Source organism: Anolis sagrei, chromosome 7 (assembly GCF_037176765.1).
Source record: "Anolis sagrei isolate rAnoSag1 chromosome 7, rAnoSag1.mat, whole genome shotgun sequence".
Classification (NCBI taxonomy): domain Eukaryota; kingdom Metazoa; phylum Chordata; class Lepidosauria; order Squamata; family Dactyloidae; genus Anolis; species Anolis sagrei.
In genome coordinates, this window is record NC_090027.1 from 29,108,643 (window position 1) to 29,133,490 (window position 24,848).

Consider the following 24,848-nt stretch of genomic DNA (forward strand, 5'->3'; position numbering starts at 1 on the left):
CTCTCTAGCATTGCGCATGATTCTGCGGCTCTGTGCTTTGCACGCTCCAACCCACCTTGGTGGGAGGAGGAGGAGGAGGAGGAGGAGGAGGAGGAGGAGGGGAGAGAAGGTGGCTGTCTTGCTCTCCCTCTCTCTCTCTCTCTTTCTCCCCCCCCCCCCTTCTTTACTCCAATAGGGTCCCGCCTCTTCGTCCGGGGAGCCAATCGGCGCCCGGCGGGGGTGTATCCGCGGAGGCTCAAATGGGCCAGGCTAGGCTGCGCGGCCGGAGAGCGGGGCTTCGGGGCTGACGTCTCCGGTCTGCTCTCTCTCTGGCTGCTCCTCCTTCTCGTCCTCCTCCTCCTCCTCCGGCGCGGCTCCCCTTCTCCCGGCCAAGAGAGGAGGAGGAGCGGACGGGGCCCGGCTGGGCGGCAGGGGCAGCAGTGGCGAGGGTCCGGCTGCTGCTGCTTCTGCATGCCCATGCCCAGGATGGAGCCGGCGCCGGCCAGGCAGGAGGAGGGAGGGAGGCTGCGGCTGCTGCTGCTGCTGGGGGCATGAGAAGGAAGGAGGAAGCGCCGAGACGGAGGCCAAAGGAAGAAGGCACGGAGAAGAAGGGCGGGCGCGCCGCAGCTAGGATGAGGCTCCTGTCCGCCGGGCGGTAGTACTATGATTTGGTATGTGGCCACTTTGATTGCAAGTGTGATCAGCGCCCGAGGACTGGCGGCCGCTCAAGGTGAGTTGAAGTGCAAGCCTCTCCCTTTGGCAGCCCTCCCCTCCCCCCGGAGGAGCCCTTTCCCAGGGCTGGGAGGGCGCAGGCAGGCCTCTCGCCTCCTCCTTCCCACCTTCTCTCCTTCCCCTGCTTGAGAGGAGACTCTCCCCACCTCCAGAAGCTCATTCTCCGTCTCCCCTGCTTGTCTCCTTCCCTCTTCTCGCCTTCTTCTCTGGATTTGGGCACCTTCACAAGCTATCCCCTCCCCGTGTTCTCTGTGTCCCCTGCTTGTCTCCTTCCCTCCTTCTCTCTTCTGTCTTTCCCCTCTGGACTTGGGCACAGAGCCCCATCTTCTCCTTCCTTCCTTCCTTCCTTCCTTCCTTCCTTCCTTCCTTCCTTCCTTCCTTCCTTCCTTCTTCTGTCCTTCCCCCTGGACTTGACACAGAGACTGATTTTCTCTTTCTTTCTTTCTTTCTTTCTTTCTTTTTCCTTCCCCTCTGGACTTGAGCACAGAGACCCATCTTCTCCTTCCCTCCTTCTCTCTTTCCTCTTTGCTCTCCTGGCTGGGGGGAGGCTCTCTCCACTTCCACAAGCTACCCCCTCCCCATGTTTCCCCATGTTTCTTGTCTCCTTCCCTCCTTCTCTCTTTCCTCTCTCTTTCCCCTCTGGACTTGGGCACAGAGACCCATCTTCTCCTTCCTTCCTTCTCTCTTCAATCCTTCCCCTCTGGACTTGGGCACAGAGACTGATTTTCTCTTTCTTTCTTTCTTTCTTTCTCCATCCTCTCTGGACTTGGGCACAGAGACCCATCTTCTCCATCCTTCCCTCTTTCTCCCTTGCTCTCATGCTGGGAGGAGGCTCTCTCCACCTCCACAAGCTATCCCTTCCCCATGTTTCTCTGTGTCCCCTACTTGTCTCCTTCTCTCCTCTGTCCTTTCCCTCTGGACTTGGGCACAGAGACTTTTTTTCTCCTTCCCTCCTTCTCTCTTTCCTCTCTTCTTCTCCTCGGGACTTGGACACAGAGACTCATCTTCTCCTTCCCTCCTTTCCCCTTTCCTCTCTCCTTCCTCTCTGGATTTGGGCACAGATACCCATCTTCTTCCCTCTTCTATCCTTACCTTCTGGACTTGGGCGCAGAGACTGATTTTCTCCTTCCCTCCTTCTCTCTTCTGTCATTCCCCTCTGGACTTGTGCACAGAGACCCATCATCTCCTTCCTTCCTTCTCTCTTTCCCCTTTGCTCTCATGCTGGGAGGAGGCTCTCTCCGCTGCCACAAGCTATCTTTTCCCCATGTTTCTCTCTGTCCCCTGCTCTCCCCTTACCTTCTTCTCTCTCTTTCCCCTCTGGACTTGGGCATAGAGACCCATCTTTTCCTTTCTTCCTTCTCTCCTTCCCCTTTGCTCTCCTGGCTGGGAGAAGGCTCTCTCCAACTCCAGAAACTCCCAGTCCCCCGTTTCTCTTTCTCTGTGTCCCTTGTATGTCTCCTTCCCTCCTTCTCTCTTTTTTCCTCTCTCCTCCTCTGGACTTGGGCACAGAGACCTATCCTCTCCTTCCCTCCTTCTCTCTTCTCCCACCTCATGTTTCCCTTTCTCCCCTTCTCTTTTCTCTCCTCTCTTTCTGTCCCCTGCTTGGGCACAGATACCAATCCTCTTCTTCTCTCCTTCCTCCTTCCCTCCCTTTCCCAATTCCTATGGGTGAAAAGATGCAGAGATCCCTTCCCTCGCTCAAACCACCTCCATAAGTTCTGGAGAAGATAATGGGAATTGGGGAGAAAGTTCCAACAGTCTTGGGAAATGCCAAAATGTGCCTGAGTTCTGCCAAGCACTTTTGCAAAAGGCACCCACTGGGTCTAGGAGGATGCCACGCAAAGGGAAGGGTGCTGGGAGGACTTTCACTGGAAAGGCACACTATTTCTTTTCCTTTTCATTTTCCTTTTGGTATTCATGTCAGAGAAAGCTTTCTGCAGGAGGCATGGGTGAAATACATGAGGCCAAGTGACATCTCATTCCAAAATTGCAGCTGAAATGGTCCCACAAGGCACTTTCCTTCTGGCTGCACGCTTTACCCTTGTGCTCCTCCTCCTTGACTCTGCAGGGCTATGCTGTGCTGCATAGGATTGGGCTGCATGCAGATAGGCACTCTTGCCCAACTGTCCTGCAGAAGGGCGACATGGAGGGTGGAGAGGCAGAGAATCTGGCTGAGCTAAAGTCAACCTCACTCATTTGCGCGTGTGACTGTCAGTTATACTTAGTTGCCTGTTATATTCTTCCTGGGGGCAGAAAGGTGGTGATGATGATGCTTTTGGAAACAAGGTTGCTCGTTTCCAATGTTAATGGTGAGGAAATCCCACCTGGCTTGTTGAAATGTGAACATAGCTCGTTAAATCGCAAATCCGTGTGCTTGTTTCAGTTTTCCTGTAGGCATGTAGGCACTTGTGGGCGAACGAGGGATTCCGGCTTCACTTGCAGAGAAATGCCAGATTGGATTTCCTTGGGTATATTGGAAGGAGTGGGAGGGAGGCTTGGAGAGCGATTCTTGTTGCGTCGTGATGCAGTTTTGGATCAAAGACACACTTTTTTTTGCTCTTGCAGTTGGAAAGGAGGGGAAGCACCATGGATAGAAATGGGTCGGACCCTTTCTCAATGCATTTGTGTTAGTTTATTGCAATGGTTCGGTACTTAAATGAACAGCTTGTGGGAATGCAAGGTTTACGAATTCCTTTTAAGGATTGTACAGGGAGAGCTGGTGCTGCCCTGGACATCATTGGAAGATGTTAATCAAATTGTAAATGACCTCCCAGAGGGCAGTCAACCAAAACTGATGAAGTTTATGAAGCATTAGCTCACAAATGGCAAGTGAACATTGGGTCCTCTGCATTGGAAGGCCTCTGAATGCTGCCAACAATTCTCTCTAGGGCTTTGGAGATTTTCCTTGCAAGAAGTTAACAAGAGAGAGAGCTTTCCGCTATCAGGAAGGAAGAAGGGCTGTGGCTGAGGGAGTCCTGTGCGATAATGGAAGGAAAGTAGGCTTGCGTTTCTCCTTTCCTGGAGGATGGCACAGAGCCAATGGCGGGACCTGTACTCATTTATGGACTTTCCTTCATCAAAATCTTTATGTAAACCAGCTTTCCAAATATGCCCACAAGCGATTAGCCCTTTTCTTTGGCATTTAACTTACTTTGCGTTCAAATGCTGAAAATTGCGTCCAGTTCTATTTTCTTGCCTGGTCACTTGGTGGAGAACCCACTCCAGAAACCTCATCACACTAGTGAATGAATCCACTTTAAATCTGCTTTCTGCAGAATTCTGGGGTTTGTAGTTTAGGGAGGCTGGTAAAGGCTCCTCTCTAAGCTACAACCCCAGAATTCTGCAGGAGGCAGCAACCAGATTTTAAGTGGAATCATTCTCTAGTGTGATGAAGTAGTCGGTGTTCAGGTGCAGCTGCTCGCCTACCTGATAGCAATTGTATGATTTTGTGCCAAAGTTTCCCATGGCAGCTCTTCATTTTTCCCCATCTAGGAAAGGATTCTTTTTAAAATGATTTTTGCAAAGCGTGGATGTGCTTAAGTGATGGTGTCAGGCATACATTTCCAGGATTAGTGTATACCCCTCTTGGAACCAATTTCCCACAACAACGTTCACATTCCATTAGTTTAATTGCATTTCTACAGTGTCGTTTATTTTCTGGTTGCTAAGCACCTTGGATTTGTGTGTGGAGTGGGAATCTTCCTTCTAAAGCGAGTCCTTGCCACTGCTGCATTACAGGTCTGCAGTTGAATGAGACAGGAATAGAGAGAGTGGGAATAAGGGACAGGAAGCAGGGAACCAACCAGGCTTTCCCCCAATGTGAGCTAAGCCACTCCACAAAACAACAATAACAAAAAAACCTGGAGAATTTTAAATTTTATGTGAGGTTCAAATGAAATCCATACATTCCATTTTCTATCCTATCTTCCCAGTCTCACTTCTCTTTATTTCAACTAGTAGATAGATCTGACGTACACCAGGGGTGGAAAACCTAGGTGTCCCTGCAGATATTCTTGGATTCCTACTGTCATCTGCCTCAGACTGCAGTGTCAGGGTTGATGGGAATTGTAGTCCAGCAACATTTAGAGGGCAATATTTTTTGTCGTGTCAGGAACAACTTGAGAAACTGCAAGTTGCTTCTGGTGTGAGAGAATTGGCTGTCTGCAAGGACGTTGCCCAGGGGACGCCCAGATGATTTGATGTTTTGATCATCCTTGTGGGAGGCTTCTCTCATGTCCCCGCATGAGGAGCTGGAGCTGATAGAGGGAGCTCATCCGCCTCTCCCTGGATTTGAAACTGCGACCTGTCGGTCTTCAGTCCTGCTGGCACAGGGGTTTAACCCACTGTGCCACCGGGGGCTCCGCAGAGGGCAATTTATATGTTGCCTCTGGTTTAAATCAGTGCTGGTACAGTTGGCGTGAGTTTCCAGGAAAGACCATTATCACCCAATTGTACTCAATGGATAGAAATATGGTACTGGTCTCTGGCACATTGGGAAAACTAAGTTGCTATATAGCTGAAGATGCACTGGTATAAATGCATGCTGGTAGCTGTGATTTTTAGGAAGCCGGTATTCTTTCCTGCCTGCACTCTGCAACAGTTGAAGCTTTGTGGTTTAGTAGCCACAAGGGTGCTTGAAAATAAGAGGAGGGGCTGCAGCCCTGTAATAGAAGACATGCTTTGCATACATAAGGCCCCATATTAAATCCTTGCCATGTCAATTGAGAAGATGGGAGTAGCTGCTGATACTGCAGAATTAATGCAGTTTGACACCATTTTAACTGCTAGGACTCAATGCTGTTGGAGCTGCAGTTTGGTGAGGCACCAGCACAATTTGGCAGAGAAGGACAAGACCTTGAAAAACTATAATTCCCATAATTTCATGGTATTGAGTTATGGCAGTCAAAGTAGCATCAAATGGCATTCCTTCTAACTACAGCAGGGTTTCTCAACCTGGGGGTCGGGACCCCTGGGAGGGTCATGAGGGGGGTGTCAGAGGGGTCGCCAAAGACCATTAGAAAACACAGTATTTTCTGTTGGTCATTGGGGTTCTGTGTAGAAGTTTGTCCCAATTCTATTGTTGGTGGGGTTCAGAATGCTCTTTGACTGTAGGTGAACTATAAATCCCAGCAACTACAACTCCCAAATGTCAAGGTCTATTTTCCCCAAACTCCACCAGTGTTCACATTTGCGCATATTGAGTATTTGTGCCAAGTTTGATCCATTGTTTGAGTCCACAGTGCTGTCTGGATGTAGGTGAACTACAACTCCAAAACTCAAGGTCAATGCCCACCAAACCCTTCCAGTATTTTCTGTTAGTCATGGGAGTTCTGTGTGCTAAAATTGTTTCAATTATGTCATTGGTGGAGTTCAGAATGCTCTTTGATTGTAGGTGAACTATAAATCCCAGCAACTACAACTCCCAAATGTCAAGGTCTATTTCCCCCAAACTCCACCAGTGTTCACATAGAGGCATATTGAATATTTGTGCCAAGTTTGGTCCAGATCCATCATTGTTTGAGTCCACAGTGCTGTCTAGATGTAGGTGAACTACAACTCCAAAACTCAAGGTCAATGCCTATCAAACCCTTCCAGTATTTTCTGTTGGTCATGGGAGTTCTGTGTGCTAAAATTGTTTCAATTACATCATTGGTGGAGTTCAGAATGCTCTTTGATTGTAGGTGAACTATAAATCCTAGGAACTACAACTCCCAAATGTCAAGGTCTATTTTCCCCAATTTGGTTATGCTCAATATTTTACAGTGCTTTCTTCATATTTATCTGTGGGAATAATGCAGCTATCTAAGCAATGGCTTTTCCATTCTCCAAACTATTGTGTTCTCTTTTGGCCAGGAAGAATGCTTTCATAGAGTTCAGGGCACAATCATATGACTCAATGTTGCTCTTTTTTGGTGCTCAGGGCAGTACCAAATTTCATAAGGTGCCAATTTAAAAGGCTGATACGACCCTGCTACCTGCATTGAGGCAGATCCCATAAATCAACCCCCTCCCCTTCCTTCCTTTGCAGTGGATCAGTCTGCACTGTCCAGAGTAGTGAGCTTTATCAGCAGTGCCTATTCATGCTTGTTTAATGCAGTTTTCGCCAGTCTTCAATCCAATGGGAGCATTGGCTTAGTACTTCCATCATGTTATCCTGTAAGATCTTCTGGGTGTGGATGATGGAGTTTGTAATAGTCCACACTTATCTAGGGGAGGGTATATTTTGTGGATGGATGGCTTAATGGAGCATGCTCCTGCAGTGCCAGCCAGAGGCTGGAGGTGAACAGGAAAAAGCCATTACTTTCATGATCTGTGTGGGAATGTTGGTGTTACATGCCCATAGTCAACATAGTAAGCCATCTACTTTCACTGTAGTTAGTAGCACTACACATTTAAATAATACTGTTTTGGGGTTGTTGTAGGTTTTTTTGGGCTATATGGCTATGTTCTAGAGCAGTGGTTCTCAACATGAAGGGGTCGTGAGGAGGTATCAGAGGGGTTGCCAAAGACCATCACAGACAGTATTTTCTGTTGGTCATGGGAGTTCTGTGTGGGAAGTTTGGCCTAATTCTATCGTTGGTGGGCTTCAGAATGCTCTTTGGTAGTAGGTGAACTATAAATCCCAACAACTACAACTCCCAAATGTCAAGGTCTATTTTCCCCTAACTTCACCAGTGTTCACATTTGGGCATATTGAATATTCCTGCCAAGTTTGACCCAAATCCATCATTGTTTGAGTCCACAGGACTTTCTGGATGTAAGAGAACTACAACTCTAAAACCCAAGGTCAATGCCCACTAAACCCTTCTAGTATTTTCTGTTGGTCATGGGAGTTCTGTGTGCCAAGTTTGGTTCAAGTCCATGGTTGGTGTAGTTCAGAATGCTCCTTGAATGTAGGTGAACTATAAATCCCAGCAACTACAACTCCCAAATGACAAAACCAATCCTCCCATCCAAACCCCACCAGTATTCAAATTTGGGCATATTGGGTATTTGTGCCAAATTTGGTCCAGTGAATGAGAATACATGCTGCATATAAGATAATTACATAACGATTCATAACAGTAGCAAAATTACAGTTATGAAGTAGCAACGTAAATAATTTCATGGCTGGGGGTCACCACAACATGAAGAACTGTATTAAGGGGTTGCGGCATTAGGAACGTTGAGAACCACTGTTCTAGAGGCATTCTCTCCTGATATTTCACCTGCATCTATGGCAAGCATCCTCAGAGGTAGTGAGGTCTGTTGGAACTAGAAAAATGGGTTTATATATCTGTGGAATGACCAGGCTGGAACAAAGAACTCTTGTCTGTTGGAGCTAGGTGTGAATGTTTCAACTGACCACCTTGATTAGCATTTGATGGCTTGGCAGAGAGAAAACAACAGAGAGGAAACAATCAGGGACATCTAATCACCTTTCAACAAAAGATTGCCCCAGGCACTAAAAAGCTACACCAAACAACTGCCAGGCCATCAAATGCTAATCAAGGTGGTCAGTTGAAACATTTGTATCTAGCTCCAGCAGACAAGAGTTCTTTGTCACACCCTGGTCATTCCACAGATATATAAACCCATTTTCCTAGTTCCAACAGACTTCGCTACCTCTGAGGATGCTTGCCACAGATGCAGGCAAAACGTCAGGAGAGAATGCCTCTAGAACATGGTCATATAGCCAGAAAAAAACCTACAACAACCCAGTGATTCCAGCCATGAAAGCCTTCGACAATACATCAATACTATTTTTTCTTTCTTGTGGAAACATCTCTCTGGGAGCCTCTGTGAAAAGATCTCCAGAGCAGCTGAAGTTGAGCATAGAAACATACTGGAGAATCTAGAGATTACTAGAGAGAACATGTTAATCTAATCTGCAAAAAGTACAGGCTGACTGAAAAGGAAATGCCAAGCCAGACAGGTGGACCTTTGCTATCCTGATCCAAAGAGATGGGTCTCATTTTCTTACCATTGAGATGCTTCTTGCTTCTCTGGATAAGAACTTGGTTATAGAAAGAAACACCTTGCTGTTGGAAGATTAGTTCCACGAGGATCAAGGTGGAAACCATACAGCTTGAGTAAAGACGTATTACTAATTGGCTGGCAGCGAAAGAACACAGTATCCTTTTACCAAACTTGGTAGTACTCAGATTTCATTGCCTTGTGTTTTTGGTGACTAGAAAGCAGCTAAACATGAGAAGATCATGTTTAGCTGCTTTCTAGTCACCAAAAATGCAAGGGAATGAAAAGATCATTTTGATGCAAGAACAGATTTTGATTGGGTGTTCTTTGGGGCTGAGAGCTTTCCTTTTTCACTTTCTTTCTTTCCTTCTTTGTTGTTACTCTGCAAATGTCAAGAGCAGGGGTCCTCAAACGTTTTAAACAGAGGGCCAGGTCACAGTCCCTCAAACTGTTGGAGGGCTGGATTATAATTTGAAAAAAAAATGAATGAATTCTTATGCACACTGCACATATCTTATTTGTAGTGTAAAAAACCCACTTAAAAACAATACAATAATTAAAATGAAGAACTATTTTAACAAATATAAACTTATTAGTATTTCAGTAGGAAGTGTGGGCCTGCTTTTGGCTGATGAGATAGGATTCTTGTTGTTGTTGTGTGCTTTCAAGTTATTTCAGACTTAGGTTGACCCTGAGTGAAGGCTGGGTAAATGACTTTGGAGGGCCGTATCCAGCCCCCGGGCCTTAGTTTGAGGACTCCTGGTCAAGAGCATTGGAGTGGTAAGCAAAGATTTGAGGGAAAAGTAGGGAGAGTTGATTTTGATGATGTATGGGGAAAATTTGTTGTAAATGGTTTAAAAAATAAAGAAGGAAAGTTACCGTCACAAGAAGAATTGAGATTTTGGACAGACGATGTGTAAAAGTTGTGGCTTGTATCCTGCCCATATCAGCCCGAAGGTGACTCAAGTCGGCAACGATTAGATACCATATATAAAATACATACATCAGTAAAAAGCAAAAACATCCCAGTACATTTAAAAACCATAAAAACAATGAATAATAATTATAAAAACTATGTATTCTTGTTCAAATCCTCAACCATTCCATCGTCTTAGCCAGGGTCCTCAAACGTTTTAAACAGAGGGCCAGGTCACAGTCCATCAAACTGTTGGAGGGCCAGATTATAATTGGAAAAAAACATGAATGAATTCCTATGCACAATGTACATATCTTATTTGCAGTGCAACCTCCCCCCCCCCACTTTAAAACAACACAATAATTTAAATGAAGAACAATTTTAACAAATATTATGAGCATTTCAATGGGAAGTGTGGGACTGCTTTTGGCTGATGAGATAGGATTGTTGTTGTTGTGTGTTTTCAAGTCATTGCAGACTTAGGTTGACCCTGAGTGAGAGCCAGGTAAATGACCTTGGAGGGCCATATCCGGCCCCCAGGCCTCAGTTTGGGGACCCCTGGTCTTAGCCGTTCCTAGTTCATTTTCCGATTTGAGTTTTTTGTTTTTTTGGTCATGCTGTGGTTCCAAACGCTTGCTGAAAGAGCCAGGTTTTCCATTTTTTTAAAGGTTAGGAGGGAGGAGGCTGATTTAATATCCCTAGGCAGGGAGTTACGCAGCTGAGGGGCCACCACAGAGAAGGCCCTGTCTCTCGTCCCCGCCAAATGTGCTTGTGAAGCAGGCGGGATCGAGAGCAGGGCCTCCTCAGACGATCTCAAGTTCCTGGAAGGTTCATAGGGAAAGATGCATTTGGATAGATAAGCTGGGCTGGAACTGTTTCCCAATAATTCCCAAACTTTTGTCTTCTGGATATTTGAAGACAAATTCCTCATTATAGTAATAACATCTGAGACCAAATATGAGCCTGACACATTTTTTCTTTCCTGCATGATTTTTAACATTGACTAATGAAGAAGCCAGTGGAGCTTTGGAAGCTTGCATGATGCATTTTCTATATTTTGGTTTCCGAAGGCTTTCATGGCCAGAATCACTGGGTTGTTGTAGGTTTTTTTCGGGCTATATGGCCATGTTCTAGAGGCATTCCCTCCTGATGTTTTGCCTGCATCTATGGCAAGCATCATCACTACCTCTGAGGAAGCTTGCCATAGATGCAGGCGAAACGTCAGGAGAAAATGCCTCTAGAACAGGGGTCCTCAAACTAATACGGCCCTCCAAAGTTACTTACCCGGCCCTTGTGCAGGGTCAACTTAAGTCTGAAATGACTTGAAAGCATACAATAACAACAACAATCCTATCTCATCAGCCAAAATGGATCCATACTTCTCATTGAAATACTAATGTTTATAATTGTTAAAATTGTTCTTCATTTTAATTATTGTATTGTTTTAAGTGGGTTTTTTTTTTGCACTACAAATAAGATATGTGCAGTGTGCATAGGAATCTATTCATGTTTTTTCCAAATTATAATCTGGTCCTCCAACAGTTTGAGGGACTATGACCTGGCCCTCTGTTTAAAATGTTTGAAATGTTCTTTTGGGTTATATTGCCATGTTCTAGAACAGTGGTTCTCAACCTTCCTAGTGCCGCGACCCCTTAATACAGTTCCTCATGTTGTGGTGACCCCCAACCATAACATTATTTTCATTGCTACTTCATAACTGTGATTTTGCTACTGCTTTGAATTGTAATGTAATTATCAGATATTCAGGATGTATTTTCATTCACTGAACTAAATTTGGCACAAATATCTGATACACCCAAATTTGAATACTGGTGGGTTTTTCGGGTATTTATTTTGTCATTTGGGAGTTGTGGTTGCTAGAATTTATAGTTCACCTACAATCAAAGAGTATTGTGAACTCCACCAATAATGGAATTGAACCAAACTTGGCACACAGAAGTCCCATGACCAACAGAAAATACTGGAAGGGTTTGCTGGGCATCGACCTCGAGTTTTGGAGCTGTAGTTCACCTACATCTAGAGAGCACTGTGGACTCACACAATGATGGATCTGGACCAAGCTTGGCACAATTACTCAATATGCCCAAATGTGAACACTGGTGGTTTTGGGTAAAATAGACCTTGACATTTGAGAGTTATAGTTGCTGGGATTTATAGTTCACCTACAATCAAAGGAAATTCTTAACCCCATCAACGATAGAATTGGGCCACACACAGAACCCTCTGACCAACAGAAAATACTGTGTTTTCCGATGGTCTTTGGTGACCCCTCTGACACCCCCTCACAACCCCCTCAGGGGTCCTGACCCCCAGGTTGAGAAACACTGCTCTAGAACATGGCCATATAGCCCGAAAAAACCTACAACAACCTATATTTGGGTTGTTTATAAAGATATCACTCTTTGTGTTATTTATCACAGGTGACCAAATGAGTGGGTGTTCATGAATATGGAACAAGCTGCTTGCATCTATATACATGCACACATATTCAGTCTTTTGTAAAAACAAACAAAAGAAGCACCCTTCACTGGAGATGCTTTAAAAGCATAGCTGCCTTCTTCCATAGCTCTGTGCAGTAGCAGAGCAAGCGAGGATTTGAAATGGGGAGTCGAAATGATTATTCTTTCATTCATGTCATGCCAGCAGTGTGTATTGCATGACATTTTGCAGAGAGGAATTTATTTCCCCAATCTGGAATAGCTTGAGAATATCAGGTTTCAGGGTTTTTTTTAAAAAAAAATATTTCCAATCTTTATAGCTGCATACTTCCCCCTCAAAGGTCTGATCAAAAGCTCCAAAACAAAGAGAGTTGTCTCAGCAGGGTTTGCAGTTTCAGAGGCCTCACTTATTGATCTGTCCCTAATGGAAGCCAAATAGGTTGTATGAAGAGAACAGTATTGGTGATTATTGTATTCTATGTATAGTATGATATCTGTATATGCAGAACCTGCAATTTCATTTATCCACATTGAAATACATTTTCTACATCCTCCAGTGTGATTCTATGTTATTCTTCCAATATACATTGACCATATTGTGTTGGAGGACCTGGAAATGCTTTAGAGGCATTTTCTAGCATGTTATTTGAGAGCACAGAAATGCTGGACCACTCTAACAACCACTATATTTATTTATTATTTACAGCATTTATATACCGCTTTTCTCACCCCGAGGGAGAATCAAAGCGGTTTACACATAGATAATGTCAAAAATTCAATGCCTTGCAACTACAACAGTAAAACCACACTTTACACATAAATCATATTCAAAACAGTATATCATCAAATATCAAAATAGTTATTAAAACCATAAAACAATCCCATCAGTCGAGTCACCGTTCCAGTCCTACATACATCTAATGTCTGAACCATGATTTTAAATTTTTTCTAAAGGTCAGGAGCGAGGGAGCAGATCTTACCTCTTTTGGGAGTGTGTTCCATAGGTGAGGGGCCACAGCCGAGAAGGCCCTGCTCCTCGTCCGCGCCAACCGCATTTGTGCTGTTGATGTGAGCGAGAGCAGGGCCTCCCCGGATGATCTTAAATTGCGAGGTGGGACATAGGGGCAGATACGTTCAGACAAGTAAGCTGGGCCAGAACCATATATACAGAGAAGCCATTGAAATCCACTAGCATGTGGATAGTTTCAACAGAAAGGAACCATGCAAATGAACAAAATCTGTCTACCAATATTTTTTTAAAAAAACCCTTTAAATCATAACAATAAATAAAGAACAACACTCAAAAACAGGGGAATTCCAGACATGAAACCATCAGGGCCAGCTAATCACCTCCCAACAAAGGATCCCCCAGGCGCAGATCTTGAAAATGCTAGGCCACAAAATGCTAATTAAAGTGGTCAGTTGCAACTTTCACACATACCTCAAACAAACAAGAGGTCTTTCTCCCACCCTGGACATTCTATATTCCACCCTGGATATTCCACGAACAGCAGACACCTCCAAGGTCATGTGGCCAGCATGACTGCATGGAGTGCCATTACCTTCCTGTAGAAGTAGTACCTATTGATCTATGCGCATTTGCATGTTTTTGAAATGCTAGGTTGGCAGAAGCTGGGCCTAACAGCGAAAGCTCACTCTGCTTCCCATATTCGAACCGCCAACCTTTTGTTCAGCAAGTTTAACTCACTGTGCCACCAAGGGGCTGTTATGTTACTACATAGCAAAATTACAAATGTGCAACAATGGAAGTGATGCGCATTAATACCATTTTGCTTTCAGGGACCAGCTAGAGAGTGCTAGTGTTCATTGGTAAAGCCTGATTGCATTCCCATAGACAGTAAGAAGCCAGACCTTGAAACTGCTAGGCCATTAAATGCTAATCAAGTTGACCAGTTGCAACATTAACACTTATCTCAAACAGACAAGAGTTTTTTCCCACCCCAGACATTCCACAGATATATAAATCCCATTTCTCGAGTTTCCAACAGACCTCACAACCTTTGAGGATGCCTGCTATAGATGCAAGTGAAATATCAGGAGAGAATGCTTCTAGAACATGCCCGGAAAACTCACAACAGTCCATCTTCTAGATCCTACAATGCAATTTTATGGGATGTTTCCACTCCATGTCATTCATTTCAATAGAGTTTCCTATTAACTGCAGTTTCACGTTTTCACAGTAAGCTAAGGAATATATTCCCACATGGATATGAGAATCATATTGCATAGGATGTTGTTACAGCTTCACACAACACAGAAATCTGCTTAAATTTCAGATATTGCCAAACTGTTAAGCATTGCAAAGTTGCTACCTTAGGAAGCAAATGTTAGAAGGCAGAGGATGTGCAAAAACATGCCGGATGTAGATATGAAAACATTATGAAATTAAGAGAATTTTTAACCTGAAACAACTGAAGTCAGCAAGTAAGCAATGTAACTGCAACCCATGTGGTTTACAACAGACAATTACAACATAAAACGGAATATAATGTATACACTATTGCAAAAAACAATTTGTATTATGGACTCGAACTCTCGTGTTTAGTTTAAATTTACTTTATGATAATCATCTTCTGCCTTTGCAATATTGTATACAGTTTCATAATGTAATTGTTGTACACAGCATGTGCTCTAGTTACATTGTTTAATTATTGACTCTGGCTGTTTTAAGTTAAGAATTATTTTAATTTGTGTGCAGTTATTTTCACAATGTTATCGTATTTACATTCATTGGGTTTGATCTTTCTCCCCTGTGTTTTGTTGGTGTTTTGTATCTTTTTGAGACCTTCTTGTAGTTTTGCAGTGGATGCTGGAACCTGCTTGGATAGGTGCCTCCATCTCCTGTGGTTCTTTCTGCATCTTTCCTACTCAGAAAGGGCAAATTCTTCTGTTTCTAAAGCTGTATGAATGCTGGAGAAAGAAGAAGAGCTTTTCTCTTGTAATCCCATCATTTGTGCATTGAGAGAGAGAAAAAATGTATAGACTAGGTTTAAAAAGGGAAACCAATGAGCTTTTGTGAGTGGAAGGGAAGACGGGGAGTTGGGTGCTGAGTTACAATGCTGAGTGTCTAGAGCTTTCTCTGTGTGTGTATTTCATAAATGCGTGCATTACGAGGGTTTGCTTGAGACGGGAGTGTAGAGCGATGGCAGCATACTCCTGCTCAGAGCGTGGGCGTGGGCTGAGAGTACTCTGCAAGTGTCGCAAAGACGATGTGCTGCACGCAGAGTGTTGGTGACACCGCACGTGAGCGTGCACCGGGAGCTACGGGAGCTGTAGGTGGCAGGAACCACCAACTGTTAGGAGCGCATTTGTTGTCCATCTTGGCGTGTCTGTGTATGTCTGTGCACACTTCGTATGTGCTGCACGAGAAGTTTAAAAGATGGAGCGTGGGATGTTCTGGAAGGGTTCTCCTGGGGTTCTTGGATGCATCCTGCAGATTAGTTGCCTGCCTGAGAAGACATTGACTTATCTTTCAAGAAAAGATGCCGAGGAACATATAAATGTGTGCATATGCATCAGTCTTGCCCCAACCTGGTTTGTTCCAGAAATTCTAGACTGCAGCCCTGCTATCTATGTGCATGGGGCTGATGGGGGTTCTAGTCCATAATATCTGGAGTATACCTATTAGGGGATGGGTAATATACAAAGGAGCCCCCGGTGGCGCAGTGGGTTAAAGCACTGAGCTGCTGAGCTTGTTGATCGAAAAGTCGCAGGTTAGATTCCGGGGAGCGGCGTGAGCTTCCGCTGTCAGCCCTAGCTTCTGCCAACCTAGCAGTTCGAAAACATGCAAATGTGAGTAGATCAATAGGTACCGCTCCGGCAGGAAGGTAACGGCGCTCCATGCAGTCATGCCAGCCACATGACCTTGGAGGTGTCTACGGACAACGCTGGCTCTTCGGCTTAGAAATGGAGATGAGCACCACACCCCAGAGTCAGACGTGACTGGGCTTAATGTCAGGGGACTACCTTTTACCTACCTTTAATATACAAAATAGAATCCTGTCTTGTTTCCAACACAATGACCTTCAAAGGACACCTCCAGGGAGGTTATGAGTGTGATATTTATTTACTTACTGTATTTGTATACTGTCTTTCTCAGCCTGTAGGTGACTCAAGGCGGTTAACAGGCAAAATTCAGTGCTTACAATGTCATAAATACAATTAAAAACGTAACATATGATAAAAACTAAACAAACCAATAAAATATAAATTCATAGTGTCTCCTTGTTAAAAACGTTGTCCGGACTCATTATCTAGTCGTTCCATTTTCCTGTGTCTGTTACTCTGCATTTGCCACGTCTTGACTTTTTTCTGGAATGTTAAAAGGGAGGTGGCTGATCTAATATCTACGGATGTGTTGCACAGGCGAGGGGCCACCACCGAGGAGGCTCTGTTTCTCGTCTCCACCAAACATACTTGTGACAAAGGTGGTAATGGGAGCAGGGCCTCTCCAGACGATCTTAAGGTGCTAGATTATTCATAAGGGGAGATGTGTTCGGATATGTAAGTTGGGCCAGAACTGTTTAGGGCTTTATAGGCCAGCACCTTGAATTGTGCCTAGTAGCAAACTGGCAGCCAGTGGAGCTGGCGCAACAGAGAATTTGTATGCTCCCTGAGCACCGCTCCTGTTAGCAATCTGGCTGCCGTTTGTTGGACCATTTGAAGCTTCCGGACAGTCTTCAAAGGCAACCCCACATAGAATGCGTTGCAGTAATCTATACAGGATGTAACCAGAGCATGTACTACTGTGGCAAGTCAGACTTCCCAAGATATGGGCGTGGCTGGCTCACAAGTTTTAACTGTGCAAATGCCCCCCTAGTCACTGCCGAAACCTGAGGTTCCAGGCTCAGCGAAGAATCTAGGATAACACCCAAGCTGCGAACCTGCATCTTCAGGGGGTGACATGACGGTGACATTCTCCCATTCCCAATACTTTTCACTGTATGGTATATTGCCTATTCCCATGGAAGCTTTATCCGTTCTATGTTTTGACTGGTGGTAGGGCGACACTTCACAAATTGGCACAATCCTTTTGAAGAACTTATTGAACCAAATGCTCATGACTATTTTTGATTCTACAATTTTGAACAGAATCTATATTTGTTTGACTTCAGATCCCAGAATTCACCTTGGGCCATGATCTCTGGGGAATTCTGGAAAGTGTGGGTTTTCTAGGTTTGGAGGGAAGGCAGGTGCTAAAAGGGGGTTCTTTTGAGATTTTTGGCAGAAGAGAGGATTGGGCAGGTTTAGATTATCAGGCCTAATTGAAATAAATAGCCACAATGTAAAAACAAAGCCCAAGAGTACAAGAATCCCAGCCATTTCAACCTGTGTTGTACTATTAATCCATCTTACTCACAACTGTCTTTTCTGAGTGGCAGCTGCTTTGTGGAATCACAAGGTCCTTTTGACCCCAGAGATGTCAGGGGTTGAACCAGGGAACCTCCAGTGTGCAAAACATGTGCTCCAAATCCTGAGCCATGGCCTTTGCTTACCTCATTACCCAGTTGGAATGAAGCTCTGCCCAGCCACATGGTCCTGGAGATGCTGCCAGCTGTGCCAGGGAAAGAGCCTTCCCTGTTTATTTGGAGGCAACATGATAACAAGGAAACATTTTCTGCATAACCTAAGCATTTTGCATCTCAGTTTTCTGCTGCTTGCTGTCAAGGAAAACACCAGGATGAAAGTTATTTATTATCCTTGCTGAAATGCAGAAATGGAGATGTCCCCCATCAGGATACCGATGGGCAAGATGGGAAGGGACCAAGATTTCATGCTCTCCCGTCTTTCTGTGGGTGCATCTACAATGTAGAATGAATGCAGTTGGACATCATTTTAACTGCTATAGCTATGGGTCATTTTTTGTAGAATCATGGAAGCTGTTATTTTACCAGGTCTTCTCTACCAAAGAGAACTGGTGCCTCTCCAGACATCAAGGATGATGGGAGGTGATACTCCAGTATCATCTGCAGAGTAATATATCCCCACTTATGCTTTGGAGGCATGGAAACTTTCATCCCAATTCAATTTCGGATAAATTATTGGGATGACAGGAGAGGCTGTATTCAGTTGGTGGATGAGGTCCAAGGCAAAATGGTGGTACAACAACAAAACTATATTTGAGCTTCAGGAGCTTGCTTGCTTGTTGTTATTGTTTTTTCTTCAAGTTGTTTCCTATTTATGGTGACCCTCAAGGTGAATCTATCATGGTTTTTGAGGGCAAGATTTCCTCAGAGGGCCGTCTTCTGAGGTTGTGAGATTGCAACTTGCCCAAGGCCACCTTGTGGGTTTCCATGACCTAGCAATGACTTGAAGAAACACAACAACATATAGGCACTGTGTTTTCTCGTCCTCGGCAAATTCCAGGAAATGATTGAGATGGAGGAAGGAGAGTTGGGTCTGCTTTTTTGTTTTCCTCCATATCAAGAGAGAAATGATAGACAAAAACAGGAATTCATAGTAGTCATGTGGAAATTGGTTTGCTTGTTGGATTTTTGTGCCACTTCCCATCACTTTGCTGTGGTTGTGTTTTTGCACTTGTTTTTCTTAGAGAGTTGAAAAAAAGCACAGAGACATGTATAAAGAAAACAGTTATAAGCAGCCACACAGATAAGGAGAAATGCTTAGAGACCAGATGGATGTACAAGGGGCAACAAAAGATGCTGCAGAGATCTCTGCAGAGACAAACACATAGTCTTTGTAGGATGGCAACTGTAATGTGTGTTGTATTTTCGAAGGCTTTCATGGCCGGAATCACTGGGTTGTTGAATCATTTCTAGGACGTTTCGCTTGCATCTATGGCAAGCATCCTCAGAGGTAGTGAGGTCTGTTGGAACTAAGAAAAAGGGTTTATATATCTGTGGAATGACCAGGGTGGGACAAAGGACTCTTGTCTGCTGGAGCTAGGTGTGAAGCACCTGATGAACCAACCTGGACACAGCGTTTTATTTGAGAACACAGAAATGCTGGACCACTCTCACAACCACCATGTCAGACTACACAGAGAAGCCATTGAAATCCACAAGCATGTGGACAATTTCAACAGAAAGGAGGAAACTACGAAAATGAACAAAATCTGGCTACCAGTATTAAAAAAACTCTAAAATTACAACAGCACAACAACAGAGAGGAAACAAACAAGGACATCTAATCACCTCTCAACAAAAGTTTGCTCCGGGCACTGTCAGGCCATCAAATGTTAATCAAGGTGGTCAGTTGAAACATTCACCCCTAGCTACAGCAGACAAGAGTCCTTTGTCCCACCCTGGTCATTCCACAGATATATAAACCCATTTTCCTAGTTCCAACAGACCTCACTACCTCTGAGGATGCTTGCCATAGATGCAACCGAAACGTCAGGAGAGAATGCCTCTAGACCATGGCCATATAGCCCAAAACAACCTACAACAACCCTGTAATATGTGTTGTTTATTATGCTCTACAAGTTTGGGGAGATATACACTGTACTTTCTAGCATTCTTGCTTTTGCACAGGTAATGTTTGGGGATATGTCGCTCGGCAAGGAATGTGGGGGGATGTGATAAAGATTTATAAAATTCTATGTTTTGGATGGTAACATTAGAGACCAGTGCTCGAATCTGTGCTCAAACATGGAAACCCATTGGGAGACCTTGGGCAAGTAACAATCTCTCAGCCTCAGAAAAAGGCAGCAGCAAACCCCCTGTGAATGAATCTTGCCAAGAAAATCCTCATGATAGGTTCACCATAGGGTCACATTCCTCCTCTTGGCATAGAAGCTACAGCGATGTTGTATTTTGCTGCATTCCTAACATGGCTCCCTCTGAGTATGAGGAGCTGGGTCTCCAAGGATCAAACATGAAGTAGTGTCACTAACTTTTCAACAAGCAATTGCAGGAAGAGTTTTTAAAAAGTAATTTGCAGATACAGCAGGATAGTAGTGGCTTTATTTCACTCTTTCCCTTCTGTTGTGGATTCATTCAGAATTCTGACAGTAATGTCTGCAAAGCAAGCCATTGACATCACTGCTATTTGGAGTGAAGAGCCATTTAAAAGCAATCAAACAAACAAACACAATGCAGCTCACAGGCACTGAGGCCCCAATGTGCATTAGGACCACAATGGAATGGGCAAAAGTTTAAAGTCCCTGTGCTCATTGTGCTAGGGCCGCCTTTGAGATTGGGACTGCAATACATTTTGTAAAAAGCCAGTTGTATGAATGCCACCTCATGTAGTCTAATCCTGAAATGTCCATTCAGAAGGCAGTGAGAAATGAAATATGCTGAATACCTATTCCCATTCTGAGTGGTTGGGGCATATACTTGGAGGTATAAGGTGCAACCAACTTGCTATACATACCCACGTCTCCGTCCAGTGAGTGCCTGGAAATGAAGACTGCCTAGTAGCTCCATCCAGTGCCTCGAGCTCCATAGAGGAAGACAGGGATGAAAGCAAGAGCATAAATCTGCAGGGAGATATGTTCCTGAATTTGCGGTGGAAATGGAAAACTGGATAATAGTGAACTTATTGAAATGGACAACGCCCACCAGAAGTTTCCATAGTCACCCTGGAGGACCTATAAAATTCCTAGAGAGGTATCTTTTTTTAGGAATGAGTTAGGTTCTCCAGTGTTGACTCCATGATAACTTCCAGCAGAAATAACCCTCCTGGATATGTTTAGGTGCCTTTCTAGGTCCTCCAGTGTGTGATTCTATGTCATGTTTCTGGCTCAAGTATAGTCAAAATATGACTATATGGGGGACAATGCCTGGCTCGAGAGCACTACGTGTGAAAAAGATCTTGGAGTCCTCATGGACAACAAGTTAAACATGAGCCAAAAATGTGATGTGGCGGCAAAAAAAAGCCAATGGGATTTTGGCCTGCATCAATAGGACCATAGTGTCTAGATCTAGGGAAGTAATGCTACCCCTCTATTCTGCTTTGGTTAGACCACACCTGGAATATTGTGTCCAATTCTGGGCACCACAATTCAAGAGAGATATTGACAAGCTGGAATGTGTCCAGAGGAGGGTGACTAAAATGATCAAGGGTCTGGAGAACAAGCCCTATGAGGAGCGGCTTAAGGAGCTGGACATGTTTAGCCTGAAGAAGAGAAGGCTGAGAGGAGATATGATAGCCATGTATAAATATGTGAGAGGAAGCCACAGGGAGGAGGGAGCAAGCTTGTTTTTTGCTTCCTTGGAGACTAGGACCCGGAACAATGGCTTCAAACTACAAGAGAGGAGATTCCATCTGAACATGAGGAAGAACTTCCTGACTGTGTGAGCCATTCAGCAGTGGAACTCTCTGCCCCGGAGTGTGGTGGAGACTCCTTCTTTGGAAGCTTTTAAACAGAGGCTGGATGGCCATCTGTCAGGGGTGATTTGAATGCAATATTCCTGCTTCTTGGCAGAGGGTTGGACTGGATGGCCCATGAGGTCTCTTCCAACTCTATGATTCTATGATTCTATGAAAATATAAGGTTCACTTTTGGTTTTAGGTGTCCCCAGAGCAGGATGGTGGTGTAGATACAGGGGTCATACTGTACTATGGCCAAAACATACTATCAATTTGAACTGCACTTCTGATGGTGAGAAATATTTTCTAAAGCACGAATAAGTGAAATCATTAATATTGAATCTGCGGATAATGTTTGGGTGTGTGTGTGTGTACTGCACCCAACTGCTGATTCTTGGATTCAACATGTTGTGATATAGTTTTTATTGTTCCTTCTTGTGACTTGTTTAGCTTTTGCAAGCACCCCTCCCCACTTTTTTTCCTCCCACTAGCGTCTTGTGAGGTCTTGTTTGCTTCAGGACGGTGGCCAACATGTACCTGGTGGTACCCGTTCTCCCTGTCTCTCTCCCACGAGATGATGACAGCTTTGAGCTAGGAGGTGCCTGGCTGGTTAGAGGTGACGGGTGGGTGGCTTGGTGATTTCCTGCTTTATTATCCCTTTTAATCCCGGCTGAGACTTGGGGGAACTCCCCCCACCCTCCTTTCCTGCTATGAGGTCCTGTTGACTTCTAGCTCTTAGAAAGTAAGTGAGAGCTTGTAATCCTTTGGTCTCACTAGGCGGCCAAAGATTAATCTGACTCCTTATGATTATTTTTTTCTCCCAAGCTTCCAATCAAAGGGAGAGGGTGATGGTAGGGGAGAAGAGTGCAAACCACTCGAGTTTGGTGGCAAGGGTACTTGGCAGTGGCACTGCTGGCAAGTGATTTTGTAATACTTGGCACCTTCAGCACCCCCAGACCAACATGGTTTCTTGCAAAAAAAAAAAAAAAAGAGCAAATTACAATTGCTGGGAACTTTCTGGTGCAAGAATATGCATTTCATGACCTCCCTGTACTGCTCACCATAAAAAAATGCCTGAAAACTAAAAATTGACTTTGATTTTTAAAAAAAATATTTTTGGGCAGCCCATGGCACCCATCAATGGGTTTGCAAAGATAGTGATCTGTAATGAGGCAGATTGCAAGCAGTGGTCAGAAAGGCAGTTCATATGTGCTGTGCCATATAGTTACATCCAACCCTCAGGAATGTGAATCTTTTTAACAGCAAGGTGGAGGGATGGAGGCGGGGGGAGTTGCAGAAAGCCTGCAGAATTTTGCTGAGAAGTTTTTTAGATGACTGAACAGCTAATTGTAGCTTTCTGTCATGTGTAGTTTAGTTTCTAATCGGCTGAACAAAACTCCCCAAAGCTCAGCCAGAGATGTTGACTCCTGTTGGGTTTGACTGCTGAGGGCATGGGTGATCCAGAGAATGGAAAGCCTGCCGTTCACCAGCACCTCCCTGCATATCCTTCAGAGTTTGTGAAAATTGCCATTTCAAAAAGTCTGAGTGTTACTCCCAGAATCCACTGTGGTCATGTGGAATAAACCAGAGTTGACACATTTTATGTAATGATGAAAATCCCTACAGCAACACAATTGGGTCCAAAATAGACTCAAGCATGTTTCTTCCTTGGTCACGGATGGAGTTGGCAGGTAGCGGGTCTCAACAGTAATGGGTTATTGTGTGCCTTAAAGTCATTTCCAACTTGTGGCAACCCTGGATGTATCATAAGGCTCTCTGGGTCTGACAGTGCATGAGTCACCTAAGGTGATCCAATATGTTTATGGAGCCCCCGGTGGCGCAGTGGGTTAAACCCCTGTGCCAGCAGGACTGAAGACTGGTCGCAGGGAGAGCACAGATGAGTTCCCTCTATCAGCTCCAGCTCCTCATGCAGGGACATGAGAGAAGTCTTCCACAAGGATGATAAAACATAAAAAAAACCATCCGGATGTCTTCTGGGCAACATCCTTGCAGATGGCCAATTCTCTCACACCAGAAGCGACTTGCAATTTCTCAAGTCGCTCCTGACACGACAAAAAAAATATCCAATATGTTTGCATGGCCAAGCAGAAAATCCCAATCTGGTCTGTAGAGTCATATACCAGTGCTCAAACCATTACAGCATCAGACCACTACTTTCATAATCTCCACACTGGAAGAATTGGGGAGTTTTGACGGGAGCTGTAATCCAATGTTTGGAGAGCAGTTAACTGGCATAATCTGGAGTCAAGAGCAGCCCATTGTATCCTAGCTGCCCACTGGGTGTCTCTGACCAGCAATAATTAATATCATGATTTATAGGAAACCCCAAAGCACTTTGTCCCTAATGTACTTTACTAGAAATCTAGGATTGTCTGCACGCCCTATCTTTCTCCAAAAATACCTATCCACTTCAGCCGGTCATGCCTAGTTTTTAAATTTTTTAATCCATTACAACCGGCCCTGACACTGATTTTAATTGTGTCGTGTTGTCATTGTCAATGTCTATTGCTTGAGTTATTTACTGATGTATTGTTGCTGTTGTTTATTGATGTATTGGGTCTCAGTCTCTTGTACGCCGCACCGAGTCCTTCGGGAGATGGTAGCGAGTTATAAATAAAGGATTATTATTATTATTATTATTATTATTATTATTATTTATCAGCTGTTGTGAAAGGGCATGTGCTGGTGTGGAACTCATATGACAAATGCTGTCAGGAACATGGGCAGTGGAGTTTGTCTGCTGGAAGTTTAAGGAGCAATCTACGGCATTGAACATAATTAGTGGATAGGGTTCAGCACATTGGAAAGCTCCTTCCAAGTTCCAGCTATAAGACCGAATGATTTTACTACCACATGGACATCCTTTGGATGCAGGACAGTGATGGATGGAGACATACAGCATATCATTACTTCAAATCCCATTTGTGGGAGACAAAGATAAACAGAACTATTCAGGCTTGCAAGTGGGTGCATAAAATGAGTGCCATGCCAAGCCCTTTTTTTAACCTGTGAAGGGCAGAAAACCCTACCCTTTGGATACACAGCCAGTGAAGAGTCAGTTTTGAAAATCCTTTAAGCTTTTCCTTTGACCTCAAATGAACCTTCCAGATTATACGGACAAAGCATGGTTTCCTCTGCATGCAAGGCGTTCTGGAGAAGCCAGCTTTCTACCGTAGTGGGGGAAGAAAAAGGCTTTGGATGCTAATGTTCAGGTAGAAGAGGTTGCAATACACTTTGGAGAGGAGTAAATGTGAGGAAATAGGTACCTTGCAGACCAAATGGATGAAAAATTACTCCACTAAAATTGTGCATGGGAGGTAACTTGCTTTTCCCTATAATCTCTCTGGAAGCTGCAAACATGTTGCACATTTAGCCCTTCCTACTGCCCCTTTCTTGCAATATTTAAAAAGACCAATAAACATTAGTTCCTTTCTTTCTTGTTTAAACATTGAGATAATAATCCCTTTCAGAGAAACATGGTTTGAAAT

General features: G+C 44.2%; 1 protein-coding gene across 6 annotated transcripts in view; it reads left to right on the forward strand.

Moving 5' to 3' along the window:
- Positions 1-253: 253 nt before the first annotated feature.
- Positions 254-24,848, forward strand: part of IGSF9B (immunoglobulin superfamily member 9B) — a 167,803-nt gene continuing 143,208 nt past the window's right edge. For all 6 annotated transcript variants that reach the window (XR_010910245.1, XM_060787082.2, XM_060787083.2 and 3 more), the window contains exon 1: positions 254-709. Coding sequence is in view for 5 of the 6 variants with exons in the window: in XM_060787082.2 (XP_060643065.2) it covers positions 643-709 (67 nt within the window). In the remaining variant the exon portion in view is untranslated. The remainder of the gene's footprint in view (positions 710-24,848) is intronic.